Below are 17,223 nucleotides of genomic sequence, written 5' to 3'. Positions count from 1 at the left end.
TGATTGTTTATACAGTAAGTGTGCACTGTCTGTTTAACAATAGCAAGCTACTTACTTCCTGAGAAGTGATTAGTGCTGTTTCAACAAGGAAGTTGTGGATAATGAACACAATAGGTAAAATATATCAGTTGGAGCGGTTCTCAGTAACGGAACGCTAGATTTCAACTGGTATAATGATCTCTGTCCACCCACCCACATCCCCAGTGGGAGCCTGGCCACAGTGGAATGCCTATCATGTTGTTATAACAGGCCAAAGGTGGGATTTCCACTCCTCAGGGACAGGAAGGCTTGTCTCACAAAGCTGCCTGCCTCTAGTCCCAGTGTCTGGTGGGAGACTCGGACACTGCTAGAACTACAGTAGTTGCCAAAGGGAAAGTGTTCCAAGAACAAGACACCAAGGCGAGTGTGGGGGATTCTTCCAAGATCAGATATTTCTAACCAACCTGTTCATACATGTTATGACACACATCTGGAGCAGTTGGGACTTGAATCTGGATCTCCGCTCAGAGATAGAGACACTACACTGGTCCACTAAGAACCCCTTCTGCCCAGGGTTAAGTTGACAGGTGAGGGGAGAGGTCAGGTGAGTGTGGAAGTGTGGTAAAGGGGGAAACATGATCTTGACTGAAGAGCGATGCCTCTAATGAAGAAACGGGACTCACAAAGGAGGCTTCCCTCCCTTGCCTGATACCTGCCCACACAGGTTAAACTGCTGCGCCAATTGTTTGGTGGGCCTCCATTTGTTGTGAATAAAATACTGGCAGAGGCAGGATGGGGGCTTAAACTGGCCATCATTTGCATACCTGAGGGCTTCAATAGGCCCAAGGGCCCACAGGCTGGCCAGCAACTCCACCGCAGGCCTCACAGCCTTTCACAGGAGTTGGAGACAGATGAAAGGGTTACCCCCTGGATTTTAAACAACTCTCACCCTCCCAACTCGTTAAGTTGACAGGTATGGCTGAAAAAACCCAGTCCACAATCACTGGCCAGCAAGAGGTCAACACCTGATCCAGGCCAAGCAACGACCAAAAGGAAAAAGGCAAGCACTTTTACACCATATGTTCATTTCAATTCTAACTCGATGAAAAGGTGCACAGACTGAATTCAGTCACCTAAACAAATCAAGGATTTAACTGCTGGTAACAGCTTATATGTGTTCTCTGAATTTTCAATTTATAATGGTGACTCCAGAAGTTGCCTCTGACCTGAAAGCAATTATTCATTTTTGCACAGGGAGAAATGTGTTTCCCAAGGAAACTGTAGGACATTTGCACTCTCTCAGCAAATTGAGAGAGGTTTAATATAACTAAACACTCTTGTTTCTTATGATAAAATTTGTTTCTTATGATAAAATTGACTGTGTTGGCAGGCGTAAAAATCTCTAGTGATTCATTATCGATTTCATATCAATGCGTAGATCGCAAAACAACAAAGAATGCTTTTGGAACTTACCTCCCTCCAACTGGCTGCGGCATACGGACCTTCTCTATGGGTTGCTGATAAAGGGATTCTGCATTCTTGTCAATTCTGCACGCCTCTATATTCAGGTATTTGAATATGTGCACTTTGCCTTTCATGCAGATCTAATCATAAAAAAGGGGGAGATCTGTAGGCTGTATCTCCAAAAGCTAATCACATCCGACATTCCTAACTGCAACATGAGCTTCACATTTGAAAGTGTGACATTATGCACAATACTCTATAAAATGCAATAGTTGAGCAAAGTCAATTTATTCAGAGACCTAGAGTTCAGAATGAGCTGCTAGTTCACTGAATGACGCAGTGCTGCACACAGTGAATGTGAATTTAACAAGCGCACTGCGCTGCCTCACTTAATGCCACCCTATCCATCAATATGAGAACAGCAATTGTCATATTTTACTTCCCTGTCAGCCTTGCATACTATCTTCTGCATTGTTCATATAGTGTAAGACAGGCCATTCAACTATTCTAGATCAAAACCAATAAAAGTAAAAGACAGGAGCTTCAAAACCAAACAGAGCACTCCCTTTCTGAATACAACAGAAATGCTGAACCATAAATAACAAAGTAACACCACAGAGTTTTGCAACTGCCAAGGCTTGACTCTTTGTCTGCAATTTGTTTATTAAGTTGACTTCATACTGGTGATTAATAATTATTCCAGAAAAACAATTTAAAGGCATTCCAGCAAAATAGATGACCATAAATTCAGCAAGTATAGGACTGGTGTACAAGTTCATCGAGGAAACTTCATACAGTGTCCAAGCAACAATGCCCAGAGTTAGAGTAATCCCATTAATGATTCCTATGAAATTCCCACAAAGGAAAATCTGCAGTAGATGAAACATGAACAACTCTAAAAGAAAGCACCTAATTTTTGGCAAATGTTGCAGATCAAAGGAGAAAAGTTAAGACACACTTTCAAACAGGATGTTTTCCTATAGTCTTGGACTTTTGCTGAGTGCTGATGGGATTTTCATAAGTACGAAACAGAAACCCTGCAAAGTAGGGCGGACATTGTGCTATTAAACATAAGTTGTGGAATGCACCCAGCCACATTTGATCTTCCAAACAACTCTCCAAATTGGACATCAGCAATTAGTTACCAAAGGTCACAAAACAATCTATTTTAGTCATACACCATGTTTAAGGCATGATCAAACCTGCTTTGGTCGGTACCTTTGCTCTGGGATAAATAAGACCCACGTGCAACTTGCAGGAACCAATACATGCCGGTGAATTGATCCTATGTTCTGAATTACTGGACATAATATCATTGATATATTTGTCCTCGGAATTCTTGTTAAAATAATTGCTCATTTGAAGTTGAAGTGTGGGCGGCACGGTGGCACAGTGGTTAGCACTGTTGCCTCACAGCGCCAGAGACCCGGGTTCAATTCCCCTGTTTCCACACTGTAATGTAGATTAGATTAGATTAGATGACTTACAGTGTGGAAACAGGCCCTTCGGCCCAACAAGTCCACACCGACCCGTCGAAGCGCAACCCACCCAGACCCCTACATTTACCCCTTACCTAACACTACAGGGAATTTAGCATGGCCAATTCACCTGACCTGCACATCTTTGGACTGTGGGAGGAAACCCACGCAGACACTGGGAGAATGTGCAAACTCCACACAGTCAGTCGCCTAAGGCGGGAATTGAACCCGGGTCTCTGGCGCTGTGAGGCAGCAGTGCTAATCTAATCTAATCTAATCTAACAATGGTGATATATGTCCAAGTCGTGATGGTTTGAGAGTGAAGGGGAATTTAGATTTAATGATGCTGTCATAAAATTACCATACTTGTAAGTTTCAGTGGGAGACAGTGCTGTTTCTCTCACACTTCTCCAAAAACTAACTTTTTCATCAACATGTGGATTAACTGGGAATAAGGAAATCCATATAACTGAACGGTAAGTGTTCACCAAATCCAATATGACATTCAGACTTGATGCAGGATTCAGGAAGACTCCTTCTGAATTTGAGCTCGTTTACGACAAGTTGACTTCTAAACTGTGGTACCAGGCAGAGACTAGTTATGTGCTTCTCACACTAAGCAGAACAAACCTGATGCCTTAGGCAGCTTAATTATTCTTCCAGTTTCTATCATGACCCCAAATGATCATTAAAGTCCTGGAATGAATAGTTACATGATTTAAGTTGTAAGAAGTATTTTATTTCTTTATGAAGTTACAGCCAGTTTGTTCTGCAGTCTTGCATAAGTTTGAATGAGAATACAATTTCCAAATTTCCCCCTCAGTTGGAATTCTCTTCCTTTGAAGAGTTGAATCATGAAAACTGTTGAAGTTCATCCAAAATTATTGCATTTCTTTAAAATAATCTTGATGCTCTGATAGACCCTAGGGCTAAGTTGAACAGTCGCTGAAAATGATAACGTCACAGTGGCTCAGTGGTTAACTCTGCTGCCTCACAACGCCAGGGGCCCTGCGTCTGCGTGGGTTTCCTCTGGGTGCTCCAGTTTCCTCCCACAGTCCAAAGGTGGACAGGTTAGGTGAATAGGCCATGCTAACTTGCCCATAGTGTTCAGGGATGTGTAGGTTGGGTACATCAGTTAGGGACAAATGGAGAATAATAGGATACGGGAGTAGCTCTGGATGGGATACTCTTCGGAGGGTTGGTGTGGACTTGTTGGGCCAAATAGCCTGTTTCCACACTACAGAGATTCTATGATAATGCAAGCTATACTGTCAGCTGCCTATTTATTACACAACAACATCCAGACAAATAAAACATTCTTAAAATTGAGCTCAACATTCATCAAAGCAAGGAATAATTCAGTCAGCTAGGATGCAAGTCATCAAGATTGCTTTCCAAGTGCCGTTTATTCAATATCAGCAACTTAAGGCCACGGTCATCTTTGCATGTTGGTTCGTGTTGTGGAACAACCCTGAATATCTGATAGAATACAAACTGCAAAATCCAATACACAGAGTTTGTGACCCTTACTTCAACAGGTTTAATATATGCAGGTCACACATTCTAAGCTCCTCATATGCATTAATGACTGCACATACACACATTACTGTGGAACTGAAGTGAGTGTCACGAAGGCTCATGGGACTGGCATACAACTGCTAGTCCATTAGAACTAAAGGAGTTGAAAGCAATTTTTTTCAGATGAAATGACTTGTCAGTTCCAATCATCTGTTCCATTCAAGTGTTGAATGGCGTCAGCAACATGTTAATACTATCTGCATTTAAAATCATTTTAAAGCAAATTTAGAACTTTTTCAGTACACTGGAAGTTAAAAAAACAACTAACCTGTGCTGGTGGAGACTGCAGTGGATTATTATCCATTTCTAATATCTGCAAGTGCTTCATATTCCTGTAACAGATTGGTATTGACACAATCTTATTGCAGGAGAAGTTTAACTTCACAAGTGGGAGGTCTGCTAGCTCTGCCAAAAAAAACAAATAATTTTCGTTTTTATTTAATTATTTCACTGTCTATTCTGGAATAAGTAAGATACTGAGAAATTCAAAGACAGCTTCACCCTCTGGCAAAATCTGCAGGTAATTTCGCCTTATGTTCAACTCTCTGAGTGACTGAAGTTGTCCAATCTGCTGTGGCAAACTTGTAATTTCATTGCAGCTCACATCCTGAACATTAAAAGGGAGCAAAAAGAAAGTAATCATGAGAATTCTTTATGAAATTATAATCTGGTTCCCGTTAAGAGTACACGCTACTGAAGTGTACAGAAATTACAATGAAATTAATTTATAGGGTACACAGTGCTTATCTCTTTATTAGTGACGTGAATCTAAGAGAGACCAAAGAGAATACGAGAGAGATGAAGAGTGCTGAGAATGCATGATGAAAAACAGAAGAGGGAAAGATTGTATAAGAATATGCAAAAGAATAAACATAGGTATAATGTGTATTTTAAGAACATATTTCAAGGTTTGTGAGCTCAGGTCCTTCCAAAGTACTTTATACACAAATGTTTTAAAGTATAGTCACTATTATAATAGAAGAAATTGGCCACCTAATTTGCAAGTGCCAAAAACCCACAAACAGCAATGTAATAACAAAATTATCTTGGCTAATGATGCTGGGTATGGAATTAATATTGGCCTGGAACTTGTTCTGTTCTTTGAAATAGTGTCACCAAATCTTCAAGACCCTTGATGCCATGGAATGGAGACAGCAGATGAGGTATCTCATTTGAATAACCATGCCCCACACAACATCGCAGCAGCCCCTCAGCACTGCACGACAGTTTCCAGAGTGTCACTGAGCAACCACCTTTGAAAGCAGAGACATGAATCATAGTCATAGAGGCCTTCAGCACAGAAAAAGGCCCTTCAGCCCATCAAACCTACACTGGTCAAAAACAAGTATGCAACCCCACCTTCCCACTATTTCTAATGCCACTTTCTAGCACTTGGCCCATAGTCTTGTGTGCCTTGGCATTTTTAACAGCACATGTAAACACTTCTTAAACAATATGAAGGTTTCTGTCTCTGTCAACCTTCCAGGCAGTGAGTTCCAGATTCCCATCACCTTCTACTTGAAAGAAAATGTTGCCTCACATCTCCCCTAAACCTCCTGCCCCTTACTGTAAATCTATACGCCCTGGTAATTGACGCATCCACCAAGGGGAAAACTTCCTTCTGATCTACCCTATTTATGCATCTCATAATTTTATACAACCCAATCATGAACCCTCCCACAGGCTCATTCACTCCAGGAAAACAAACAGTCTATGCAATTTCTCTTCATAACCCCAACACTCCAGCTCAGCAACATCCTGGTAAATCTCCTCTGAACCTCTCATGTGCAATCACATTCCTTGTACAATGTGGATTCAACGACTGCACACGATATTCCAGCTATGGTCTAACCAATGTTTTAAACTGTTCCAGCATGTCCTCCATGCATTTAAACATTATAAATAAGGCTAGTATCCCACATACACACTTAACCACTTTATATATCTGTATCGCTACCTTAAGAGACCAGTGGACATGCACATCAAGGTTCTGATCCTCAGTGCTTCCCAGTGTTACTGTTCATCATGCATTCCCTCGCCTTGTTCTCCTGTCTCTGTTCTCAAAAAAGCCACAAAGAGCTACAGAGAATGAAAGAGAGGAAGCATGACACTGAGGAGAGCGCTTAAGCAATGGAGATAGAGAGGATTAAAAGACAAAACAGATGTCTGGACACAGAGCCAGAAGAGTGAACTATGAATATATACAGGTTGTACTGCAACTTTGGAAAACATTAGTCAGTTCTCAGTTGGAAAACAGTACATTTCTAGCTCCCTCATTTCAAAAAAGGGCATCCTGGCTTTTGGAAAGAGAATAACAACAGAAACAATCCCAGGGAGATTAAAAAAAGAATGTATTACAAGTAGATACTGGAGAACCTTCACTTTTAAATGTGAAAGAGATTGGTTGTTGGTGAAGGAAGTGTGTAAAACCAATTTTAGGGAACATTCATCTACTCAGAAGGGTTCAGAATAATCAAACAGGTAAAGTAGTGAAATTAAGTTTGACGTGCCATTTTGCAGAACAAAAGGAGGTCAAACAGCACTTCATGTTTTGGGCAGCTTTTAAAGAACTATTTAAATAATCGCAATACCTCAACCTTTCCACACCCCTTTAATTTTTTTTTCAAATATTCATTTATTCACTTCCTTTTTACAAGTAATTCTGCTTCCACCAGCCTTTGATGATCCCATCTTCATGGCTTTTTACTGAAGAAAAGTCACATTTCCCTTAAATCCTTTGAAGAAAATTTAAAGTGTATGCCTTTAAATTTCTAAATTTCTGCCTTTGGAAATAATTTCCCCTATTTACCTTCTCAAAACCTCTAATTTTTCACATCAGGTTCCTTCAGAATCTCTTTTTACATACAAAACTCTCACTCTTTCAAGTGCCTCCAAATATTTATAGCATCGCACTTTTTTTTTCTTAGCAAAACCCATATGTTTTATCTCTGGGCCTTGATATAAAAGCAGAGTTTACACAACAGGACACAAGTTCTATGCAGCTAATGATATGCATGAGTTTTGCAAGTGTTCAGATCTGATTCCCATGTCCAGTTTATCCCTTTCCTCGAGTAGAGATTGTTTGAAATACTGAGTTTAAAGCCTTTTGCAGTCCCTCACAACCTTTAGCAATGTAGAAGTGTATTTGGTCATAATTTAAAGTCCTTTTGTTTCTCCCTTGTCACATCTACCAATTATTTTCAGTTTATCTAGATTACTTATTTTACTTTTTATCAGCCAAGTATCTTCAACTGACTGATGCCTTACCTTTACCAATTTCATATCAGAGCTACCTGTGATTGCATCCCCAACATTTTCCTACCCATACATTACCTACTTGCTGCATTTTACTTCTCAGAACTAAATCTAGCTATTTCCTTTCTTGATCAAAATCAGAAATCATGGATATAGTGCTGAGAAACTTTGCATTCTCACCCCCTTCTTTCCTAACCTTCATCTCCCACAGTTCTGCACAGCCTCCCAGCATCACACAAAGGTCAATGCTTTAGCACAGGAAGAAATAAGTGCACAGGTATCTCTCATGGTTATAAGTATACTGTCCCACTGAAACTCATACTCTTTCCTTGAACGATGCTTCTTATGACATCCTGTTCTGTAGTACTGCTTAATATAGGTTTAACATTAAGATCGCTGTAATTAATTTAAGGAATGGAATCGAAATGACATGGGTGTAAATTTCTTGAGTGTAAAAATCCAACCCATAACAGCAATCATTTTGCAGCATAGATAGCAAGCAAAAAACGGAATTAATGGAGGGTACGATTTTGGCACACTATCTTCCCACAATTACTCATTTACCATAAGCCCACAGGAAACAGGAAATAGGTTATTCGGCCCCTCAAGCTTGCTTCATCATTCAACAGGATCACAGCTGATCTAACATTTTGCACGTCCATCTTCCTAACCTTTCCCCATTATCCTTAATTTGCCTATCTATCTGAGTCTTAAATATAAAAAAGGAGTCTGTCCCCACAGCTGTCCATGGCAAGGAATTCCAAAGGCTCTCAACTCAGAGAGGAAATTCCTCATTTCAATTTTAAATTGATACCACTTTATTCTGAGACTACGCCCTCTGATCCTAAATTTTCTCGAGAGTAATATCCCCTCAGCATTTACCCTGTCAAGTCCCTTAAGAATTCTGTATATTTCAAGGAGATCTTCTTTAAACTAAATGAGTAGGCTGCCAACCTGTTTAACCTTTGCCCATAAGACAATCCCTCTGTCAACCTAGCTTTTTGAACAGCCTCATTTTCTAATAAGGGAACCAAAATTGCCATCAGTAATACAAATTTGGCCTTCCTAGCACCTTGTGCAGTTGCAGGAAAACTTCCCTGCTCTTATACTCTAACTGGCTTGAAATAAGGGTGAACATTCCATTAGCTTTCCTGACTACCTGCTGCTCCTGTGTACTAGCATTCTACGTTTCACGCAGAAATACACCAAATCACTTTGATTGTAGCTTTCTGCTGCTTTTCTCTAATTTCAATAATATTCTGCCCATCCCTTCACCTTTCCCCACACTATACTCAATTTGCCTTTTTTTTTGCCTGCTTACTTAACCTATTAATACTCTCTGTAAACTGTTTGCATCCCTCTTACAACTTGCCTTTCCGACTATTTTTGGGTTGCCTGCAAATTTAGCTATCGTACATTCACTTCCTCCTCCAAGTCATTAATGTATATCTTCAGTTCTGGTTGCACTATATTTTCCCATTAAATTTAAGTATCAGCCTCACTTCAGTCAGTTGCACTTTCACCTCGATCTCACCCGAAGGATTTCAGCCCAGCATTAAGATTGAAAATTTTGCTGTCACTAAGTACATGCCGCAGTATCGGGAGTGCTGCTTTTTAGAAAGAACATTGAACTGAGGTCTTGTCTGCACTGTCATGGAAATGAAAGATCCCATAGCACTTATTTTTTAAAGTAGAAGCAAGAGATTTGGCAAGTGAACAGGCAGCATTTATCCTTCAACCCCAAATAAAAAAAAATTATCTGGCATTTATTTGATTGATGTCTATGGGATCTTGCCACACACAGATTCCCAATTTTCGTTCAATTTATTCATGTCCAGGACATGGGCGTTGCTGGCTGGCCAGCATTTACTGCCTATCCCTACTCGTCCTCAAGATGGCTGTGTTGAGCTGTCTTCTTGAAATACTGCAGTCCATGTGCTGTAGAGTCATGGAGATGTACAGCATGGAAACAGACCCTTCGGTTCAACTTGCCCAGATATTCTAACCTAATCCAGTCCCACTTGCCAGCACGTGGCTCATAATGCTCCAAACCTTTCCTATTCATATACGCAGCCAGATACCTTTTAAATGGTGTAATTGTACAGCCTCCACCACTTCCTCTGGCAGCTCATTCCACACACGTACCGCCCTCTGTGTAAAAACATTGCCCCTTAAGTCTCTTTAATCCTTTCCCCTATCAACCTAAACCTATGCCCTCTAGTTCTGGACTCCCCCAACCCAGGGAAAACACTTTGTCCATTTATCCTACCCATGCCCCTCATGATATTATAATCCTCTATGAGGTTACCTCTCAGCCTCCGACGCTCCAGGGAAAACAGCCCCAGCCTGTTCAGCCTCTCCCTGTAGCTCAAATCCTCCAACCCTGGCAACATCCTTGTAAATCTTTTCTGAACCCTTTCAGCTTTCACAACATCTTTCCGATAGGAAGGAGACCAGAATTGCACACGATATTCCAAAAGTGGCCTAACCAATGTCCTGTACAGCCGCAACATGACCTCCCAACTCCTGTACTCAATACTCTGACCAATAAAGGAAAATTTACCCAACGCCTTCTTCACTATCCTATCTACCTGTGACTCCACTTTCAAGGAGCTATGAACCTCCACTCCAAGTCTCTTTGTTCAGCAACACTCCCTAGGACCTTACCATTAAGTGTATAAGTCCTGCTAAGATTTGCTTTTCCAAAATACAGCACCTTGCATTTATTTAAATTTAACTCAATCTGCCACTTCTCAGCCCATTGCCAATCTGATTAAGATCCCACTGTACAAATGTAACCTTCTTCATTCTCCACTACACCTCCAATTTTGGTGTCATCTGCAAACTTAATAATTATACCTCCGATATTCATATGCAAATCATTTTTATAAATTATGAAAAGTAGTGGACCCAGCACCAATCCTTGTGGTACTCCACTGATCACCGATCGCCAGTCTGAGAAACAACCTTCACCACCACCCTCTCTCATCGACCTTCAAGCCAGTTCTGTATCCAAATGGCTAGTTCTCCTTGTATTCCAACTTTACTAACCAGTCTCCCATGGGGAACCTTGTCGAACGCTTTGCTGAAGTCCAAATAGATCACATCTACCGCTCTGCCTTCATCAATCCTCTTTGTTACTTCCTCAAAAAACTCAATCAAGTTCGTGAAACATGATTTCCCACGTACGAAGCCATGTTGACTATTCCGAATCACTCCTTGCCTTTCCAAATACATGTACATCCTGTCCCTCGGGATTCCCTCCAACAACTTGCCCACCACCGAGGTCAGGGTCACCAGTCTATAGTTCCCTGGTTTTTCCTTATCACCCTTCTTAAACAGTGGCACCATGTTAGCCAATCTCCAGTCTTCCAGCACCTCACCTGTGACTATTGATGATACAAATATCTCAGCAAGACGCCCAGCAATCACTTTCCTAGCTTCCCACAGAGCTCTCGGGTACACCTGATCAGGTCCTGGGGACTTATCCACTTTTATGCATTTCAAGACATCCAGCACCACTTCCTCTGTGATATGGACATTTTTCAAGAGGTCACCATCTATTTCCTCACATTCTACATCTTCCATGTCCTTCTTCATAGTAAACACTGATGCAAAATACTCATTTATATCTCCCCCATCTCCTGCAGCTCCACACATAGGCTGCCTTGCTGATCTTTAACGGGCTCTAATTCTCTCTCAAGTTACCCTTTTGTCCTTAATGTATGTATAAAAACTTTTTGATTCACCTTAATCCTACAAGTCCAAGTAATCTCATGTCCCCTTTTTGCCCTCCTGACTTCCCTCTTAAGTATACTCCTACTGCCTTTATACTCTAAGGATTCACTCGATCTATCCTGTCTGTACCTGACATATGCTTCCTTCTTTTTCTTAACCAAAACCTCAATTTCTCTCGTCATCCACCATTCCCTACACCTATCAGCCTTTCCTTTCATCCTCACAGGGATATACTGTCTCTGGCCTCTCATTATCTCTTTTTTGAAGGATTCCCATTTTCCAGCCATTCCTTGACCTACATCTGTCCCCAGTCATCCTTTGAAAGTTCTTGCTGAATACTGTCAAATTTAGCGTTCCTCCAATTTAGAATTTCAACTTTTAGATCTGGTCTATCCTTTCTCATCACTATTTTAAAACTAATAGAATTATGGTCACTGGCCCTAAAGTAGTCCCCCATTGACACCTCAGTCACCTGCCCTGCCTTATTTCCCAAGAGTAGGTCAAGTTTTGCACTTTCTTTGTAGGAAAATGCACATACTGAATCAGAAACTTTTCTTGTACACACTTAAATTCCTCTCCATCTAAACCCTGAACACCATGGCAGTCCCAGTCTGTTTGGAAATTAAAATCCCCTACCATAACCACCCTATTATTCTTACAGATAACTGAGATCTCCTTAGAAATTTGTTTCTCAATTTCCTATTGACTATTAGGGGGTCTATAATACAATCCCAATAAGGTGATTATCCCTTTCTTGTTTCTCAGTTACACCCAAATAACTCCTTGGATGTATTCTCAGGAATATCCTCCCTAAATACAGCTATCCTTCACCAAAAATACCACTCCCCCTCCACTCTTGCACCTCCCCCCCCCCCCCCTTTCTGTCCTTCCAATAGCATTTATATCCTGGAACATTAAGCTGCCAGTCCTGTCCATCCCTGAGCCATGTTTCTGTCATTGCTATGATATTCCAGTCCCATGTTCCAAACCATGCCCTGAGTTCATCTACCTTCCTTGTTAGGCCCCTTGCATTTAAGTAAATGCAGTTTAATTTATCAGTCCTACCTTGTTCTCTGCTTTGTTTCTTCCTGCCCTAACTGTTTGACTTGCTCCCTTTCACAACTGTATCAGTCTCTGATTGATCTCTTTCCTCACTATTTCCCTGGATCCCACCACCCCCAACCTTACCAGTTTAACTCCTCCCGAGCAACTCTGGCAAATCTCCCTGCCAGTATATTTGTCCCCTTCCAATTCAGGTGCAATCCGTCCTTCTACATTCACTAGCTCGTAGCACCTGGAGTAATCCAGATATTACTACCCTTGAGGACCTCCTTTTTAAATTCCTGTCTAACTTTCTATATTCACGCTTCAGAATCTCATCCTTTTCCCTCCTGGGTCGTTGGTTCCAATGTGTATAATGACCTCCTGCTGGCCCCTCTCCCCCTTGAGAACATTCTGCACCCTCTCTGAGACATCCTTGATCCTGGCACCAGGGAGGCAACACCGCATTCTGATTTTTCGCTTCTGGCCACAGAAACATCTATCTGTGCCTCTGACTCAAAAGTCTCCTATCACAACTGATCGCTTGGAACCCGACGTACCCCTCATTTCTTAAGAGCCAGTCTCGAAACCAGAAAACGTGGCTGTTCGTGCTACATTCCTCTGAGAGTCCATCACCCCCTACATTTTCCAAAACAGCAAACTCGTTTGAAATGGGGATAGCCAGAGATGACTTCTGCACTACTTGCCTACCCATCCTACCTTTCCTGGAGTTAATCCATCTATATGACTGTATATGTGGCTTTTCATTCTTCCTATAACTGCCATCCATCACACCCCCCCCAGCTCTTGAAAATTCCTCATTGCCTCTGACTGTTGCTCCAACCGATCCACGTAATCTGATAGCATTTGCAACCACATATACTTCCTGCAGACACACTCATCATTAGCACCGAAACAGCCCTGAAACTCCCACATCCGATTAGAAGAGCATATCAATCCACTAAAAGCCATCTTTGCTCCTTCACAAACTACTGACCCAGAAAATAGCACAGTATTTTGCTCTAATAAATCGATCCAGGCTAACTTAGTACTTATGGTTTATACTTTTAAAATTTAATCAAGAGATAGATTTCCAGATTTCAATAAAACACTCTACTCACTAACTACTCACAAATGTAGACTTAGTGAGGTTATGCATTAAAAACCTATGCACTTATCTGTTTCTGTGCTGTGAGCCATCCCAGACAGGTTCCTCCAAGGTCAGCTGTGAATTTCGCTGTTTGTTTATTTTTCCTAGACACTCTCTGGTGTCCAGTGATACATGAACTCAAACAGCAAAGGCAGTAGCTGTGCAGATTCACTTCTATGTTAGTTAGCAGTGTAGGTTTCCTTCTCTCTCTCCTTTACCGATTGACATGGGCTTGCCTTTTGTTTGCCTTTCACCATTTTAGAAGTGCCATTGTTTTGACTTTTTTTCTCCAAAGTTCCAAAACCACGCAATAGCATATAAAACAATAATTGCTGCTCCTGGAATTTGAGGAGATCACCTCCAACACCTTAAACTCCTCAAAAAAGAGCAGCTCTTACAGCCACAAATGTTTCCCATCCTCCATCTTGGAATACACAGAATTCTTAGTTAGGCCCAGGGAGGGAACCCCAAAGATTTTAACCCAACAATACTAAAGGAGGGGCAAGATATTTCCAAGTCAGGATAGTGAGTGGCTTGAAGAGGATCTTGCAGGGGGTGGTGTTCCCATGGAACTGCTGGCCTTGTTCCTTCTAGACTGAAGTGGTCGTGGGTTGGAAGGTGCTGTAAGAGGAGCCTTGATGAATTTCTGCAGTGCATTCTGTTGATAAAACACATGTGGTGGAGGGAGTGGATGCTTGTGGGTGGGGTGCCAATCAACTGGGTTGCTTTGCCCTGGATGTTGAGCTTCTTCAGTGTTTTGGAGCTGCCCATCCAAGCTGATGGGGAGTATTCCATCACACTCCATCTTGTGCCTTGTACATGGTGAAAATTTGGGGAGTCTCTGACCTACTCTTGTAGCCACAGTGTTATTGTGTTCCAAAGAACTTGTATTCTGAAGATGGGTCACACCGGAAAAACACTTTTTCCCTCTATCCTCAGATGCTGTCAGACCCTCTGGGTTTCTTCAGCACTCTGTGTTTGTTTCAGATTTCCAGTATCTGCAGTACTTTGCTTTTATTTAAATGTATGCAATTAACTGCAATGACATCTGGGATATTTTAAGATTGTAGAACTGTGACTATGAATGCAAGCTTGTTTCCCTTTACTTTCTGTTCTTCATTCCTAAGGCTGACCTCAAGTAGTTCACTTTCCTCTTTCACGTCAGATAAATTCTATCCCCCAACAACTCTAAATTTCCTGTGAAGTCCATGTTTGTGTATGGATTAGGATTGGGGATCATGTTCTCTAACATATCTCTGTAATCCAGACAAAAAAGAAATCATTTCTCACGTCCAACCTCTTCTCTCTCCACTACCATGTGTTTTGACTTAATTTTCTTGATCTTACAAAGGTCAGCATCCTTCTAAGGTTTCCTCTCAAAATTTTTATGACGCCTTGTGTTGAAATCAAGAAGGTAGTTTTCTATATCAACATATCTTTCCTAGGAAATCAAAACTATGCAATCCCTCACCTTCCTCATTCTTTCTTTTTCACTATGATCTTACTGCTTTTAAGTACAAATCTTAGGGGTCACCTCTATATTGGTTCCTGATCTGTTACACCTTCCTTTTTTTTAAACCATGATAAAGGCACACAGATGAGTTCTAGTCTTTTGCTTTGGATCCTCTATTAATATAATTTAGTGAAATCTGGAAACTTAACATGAAGCTTTAAAGAAAATATACTTATCAGCACTCAGGCATTTTAAAACAACCATGCGGCACAAAGCCTCTGGAATATTGGAAATATTTTAGATTGAGTAACTCTGCAGTTGTACTTTTCAATGTGTAACTTCAGAACGGGATCGTAGATCTTTCAAGAAAGTTCAAGTGTGACAATTGCTGCCCATTGGTCAACATTATTAAAACATACATCAATAAAGTGTTGAGAGAGTTGAATGTTGACAAGCCCAAAGTGAACTAACGGCCATAACAATCAGACTTATGAAGTACTTAATACATACCAGTTCCATTAAACATTTCAACTGTCCAATGTCTTCTGGAAGCGACACTAATTTATTGTTACTGGCTATCAAGACTTTAAGAGGAAGAGCACAGAGGCACAATGGTAATGTCGAGAGTTGATTTCGACTGGAACAAAAGAAAAAAGCCACAAACTTAGGCTGTTATACAATGACATCTTAAAGTAACCTTCACTTCAATTGCACTAATTGTTTTCTGCAAAACATGACTTATATCACATTAAAAATTTGATCACCTACTGAAGTTCATTAAGTATATTTTGAATGCAACAGTCTCTTTCTGAGAAGGGGCAAAAATAAACGAAAAGATTGGCTCCAAAAATAAACCCACAGATACGTGTTAAATGTCTAGACAATTTCTTGGATTTATTTAAGAACTATTTTACCATATCTATTTGGACAGTGTCTCAAAATATAGCTACAGATATAAACATGTTGCAACATATAGAATTACTCTACTTTGAAATTGTTCACACTTTTATGTGGTGTATCCATTTCATGCTGCATGGCGTTTTTCCAAATCTTGAGTGAAAAAAAGCTACTGCAATTGGAAGCCATAACAAATTTATTCGTCCCTCACTTTACTATAAAAGCTTAAATAACCCTCATGCAGTCTTAACCCACAACTAATTTGCAACAGAGGGTAACCAGAGTGCACAGGGAGGAGGCAGATACAACATCCATCTCGTGTAACTAACCACAAACATAGGAAAACAGACAGATAAATTTGGAATGTGATTCAAGTGGGCTTCTTTTATTAATTAGCTGAATTACATAATAAACTGTACCTTTCATGAACCTTCCTGCTGTGATTTTTTTTATATGGGTGGTTTCATCTATTGTAGACACTCGCATGTTGTGCCACCATTCAAATGTTATTGAACCCTTCATTTACCATCATTCACAATGTATCTCTTCTGTCTTAAGGCAGTAATACTTGATTGTATTATGTCCCTTATTCCCTGCCACTAATCAGTCATAAAAACCTGCAGTACTATTTGGCACCACAAAACGAGTGAAGCAGAGAAGGCTTTAAACTAAACAATGCAGGTAAGGGATACCAGTTAAGGTTGAAATAAAAACTGAAATTGCTGGAAAAGCTCAGTAGGTCTGGCAGCATCTGTGAAGAGTAATCAAAGTTAACGTTTCAGGTCCGGTGGCCCTCCCTCAGAACTTCAGTTTCTGTTTCTGATTTATATCATCTACAGTTCTTTCCATTTTTCTTTAGAGGTAAGGTTGGGTAGGTGTAACAAATGAAGGGGTAGAGTCAAGGCCACCAAACTAAATAGTAATATGATAAAATGAAGCTCAGAGAATGACAAGAAGGAACAGAAAGCATAAGTCTAAGAATACACCAACAGTCAACACAAGATGTTATACAGATTTAAAAAAGGCAAATTAATGGGTCTGTACCTGAGTGTGCAAAGCATTTACTGGTGGCACAGTGGTTAGCACTGCTGCCTCTCAGCGCCTGAGACCCAGGTTCAATTCCTGCCTCAGGCGACTGACTGTGTGGAGTTTGCACGTTCTCCCCGTGTCTGCGTGGGTTTCCTCCGGGT

The 17,223-nt window shown here is 40.8% G+C and overlaps 1 protein-coding gene across 7 annotated transcripts in view; it reads right to left on the bottom strand.

The window, feature by feature from the left end:
• lrch1 (leucine-rich repeats and calponin homology (CH) domain containing 1) overlaps positions 1-17,223 on the bottom strand; it is a 177,044-nt gene that overhangs the window by 62,888 nt on the left and 96,933 nt on the right. For all 7 annotated transcript variants that reach the window (XR_006313116.1, XR_006313115.1, XR_006313114.1 and 4 more), the window contains exons 3-6: positions 15,647-15,773; positions 5,001-5,106; positions 4,768-4,904; positions 1,453-1,583 (exon numbers count right to left, since the gene is read on the bottom strand). Coding sequence is in view for 3 of the 7 variants with exons in the window: in XM_043700368.1 (XP_043556303.1) it covers positions 1,453-1,583; positions 4,768-4,904; positions 5,001-5,106; positions 15,647-15,773 (501 nt within the window). In the remaining 4 variants the exon portion in view is untranslated. The remainder of the gene's footprint in view (positions 1-1,452; positions 1,584-4,767; positions 4,905-5,000; positions 5,107-15,646; positions 15,774-17,223) is intronic.

This window comes from Chiloscyllium plagiosum, chromosome 12 (genome assembly GCF_004010195.1).
Source record: "Chiloscyllium plagiosum isolate BGI_BamShark_2017 chromosome 12, ASM401019v2, whole genome shotgun sequence".
Taxonomy (NCBI): Eukaryota; Metazoa; Chordata; class Chondrichthyes; order Orectolobiformes; family Hemiscylliidae; genus Chiloscyllium; species Chiloscyllium plagiosum.
This window is presented reverse-complemented; position numbering and strand designations above follow the sequence as displayed.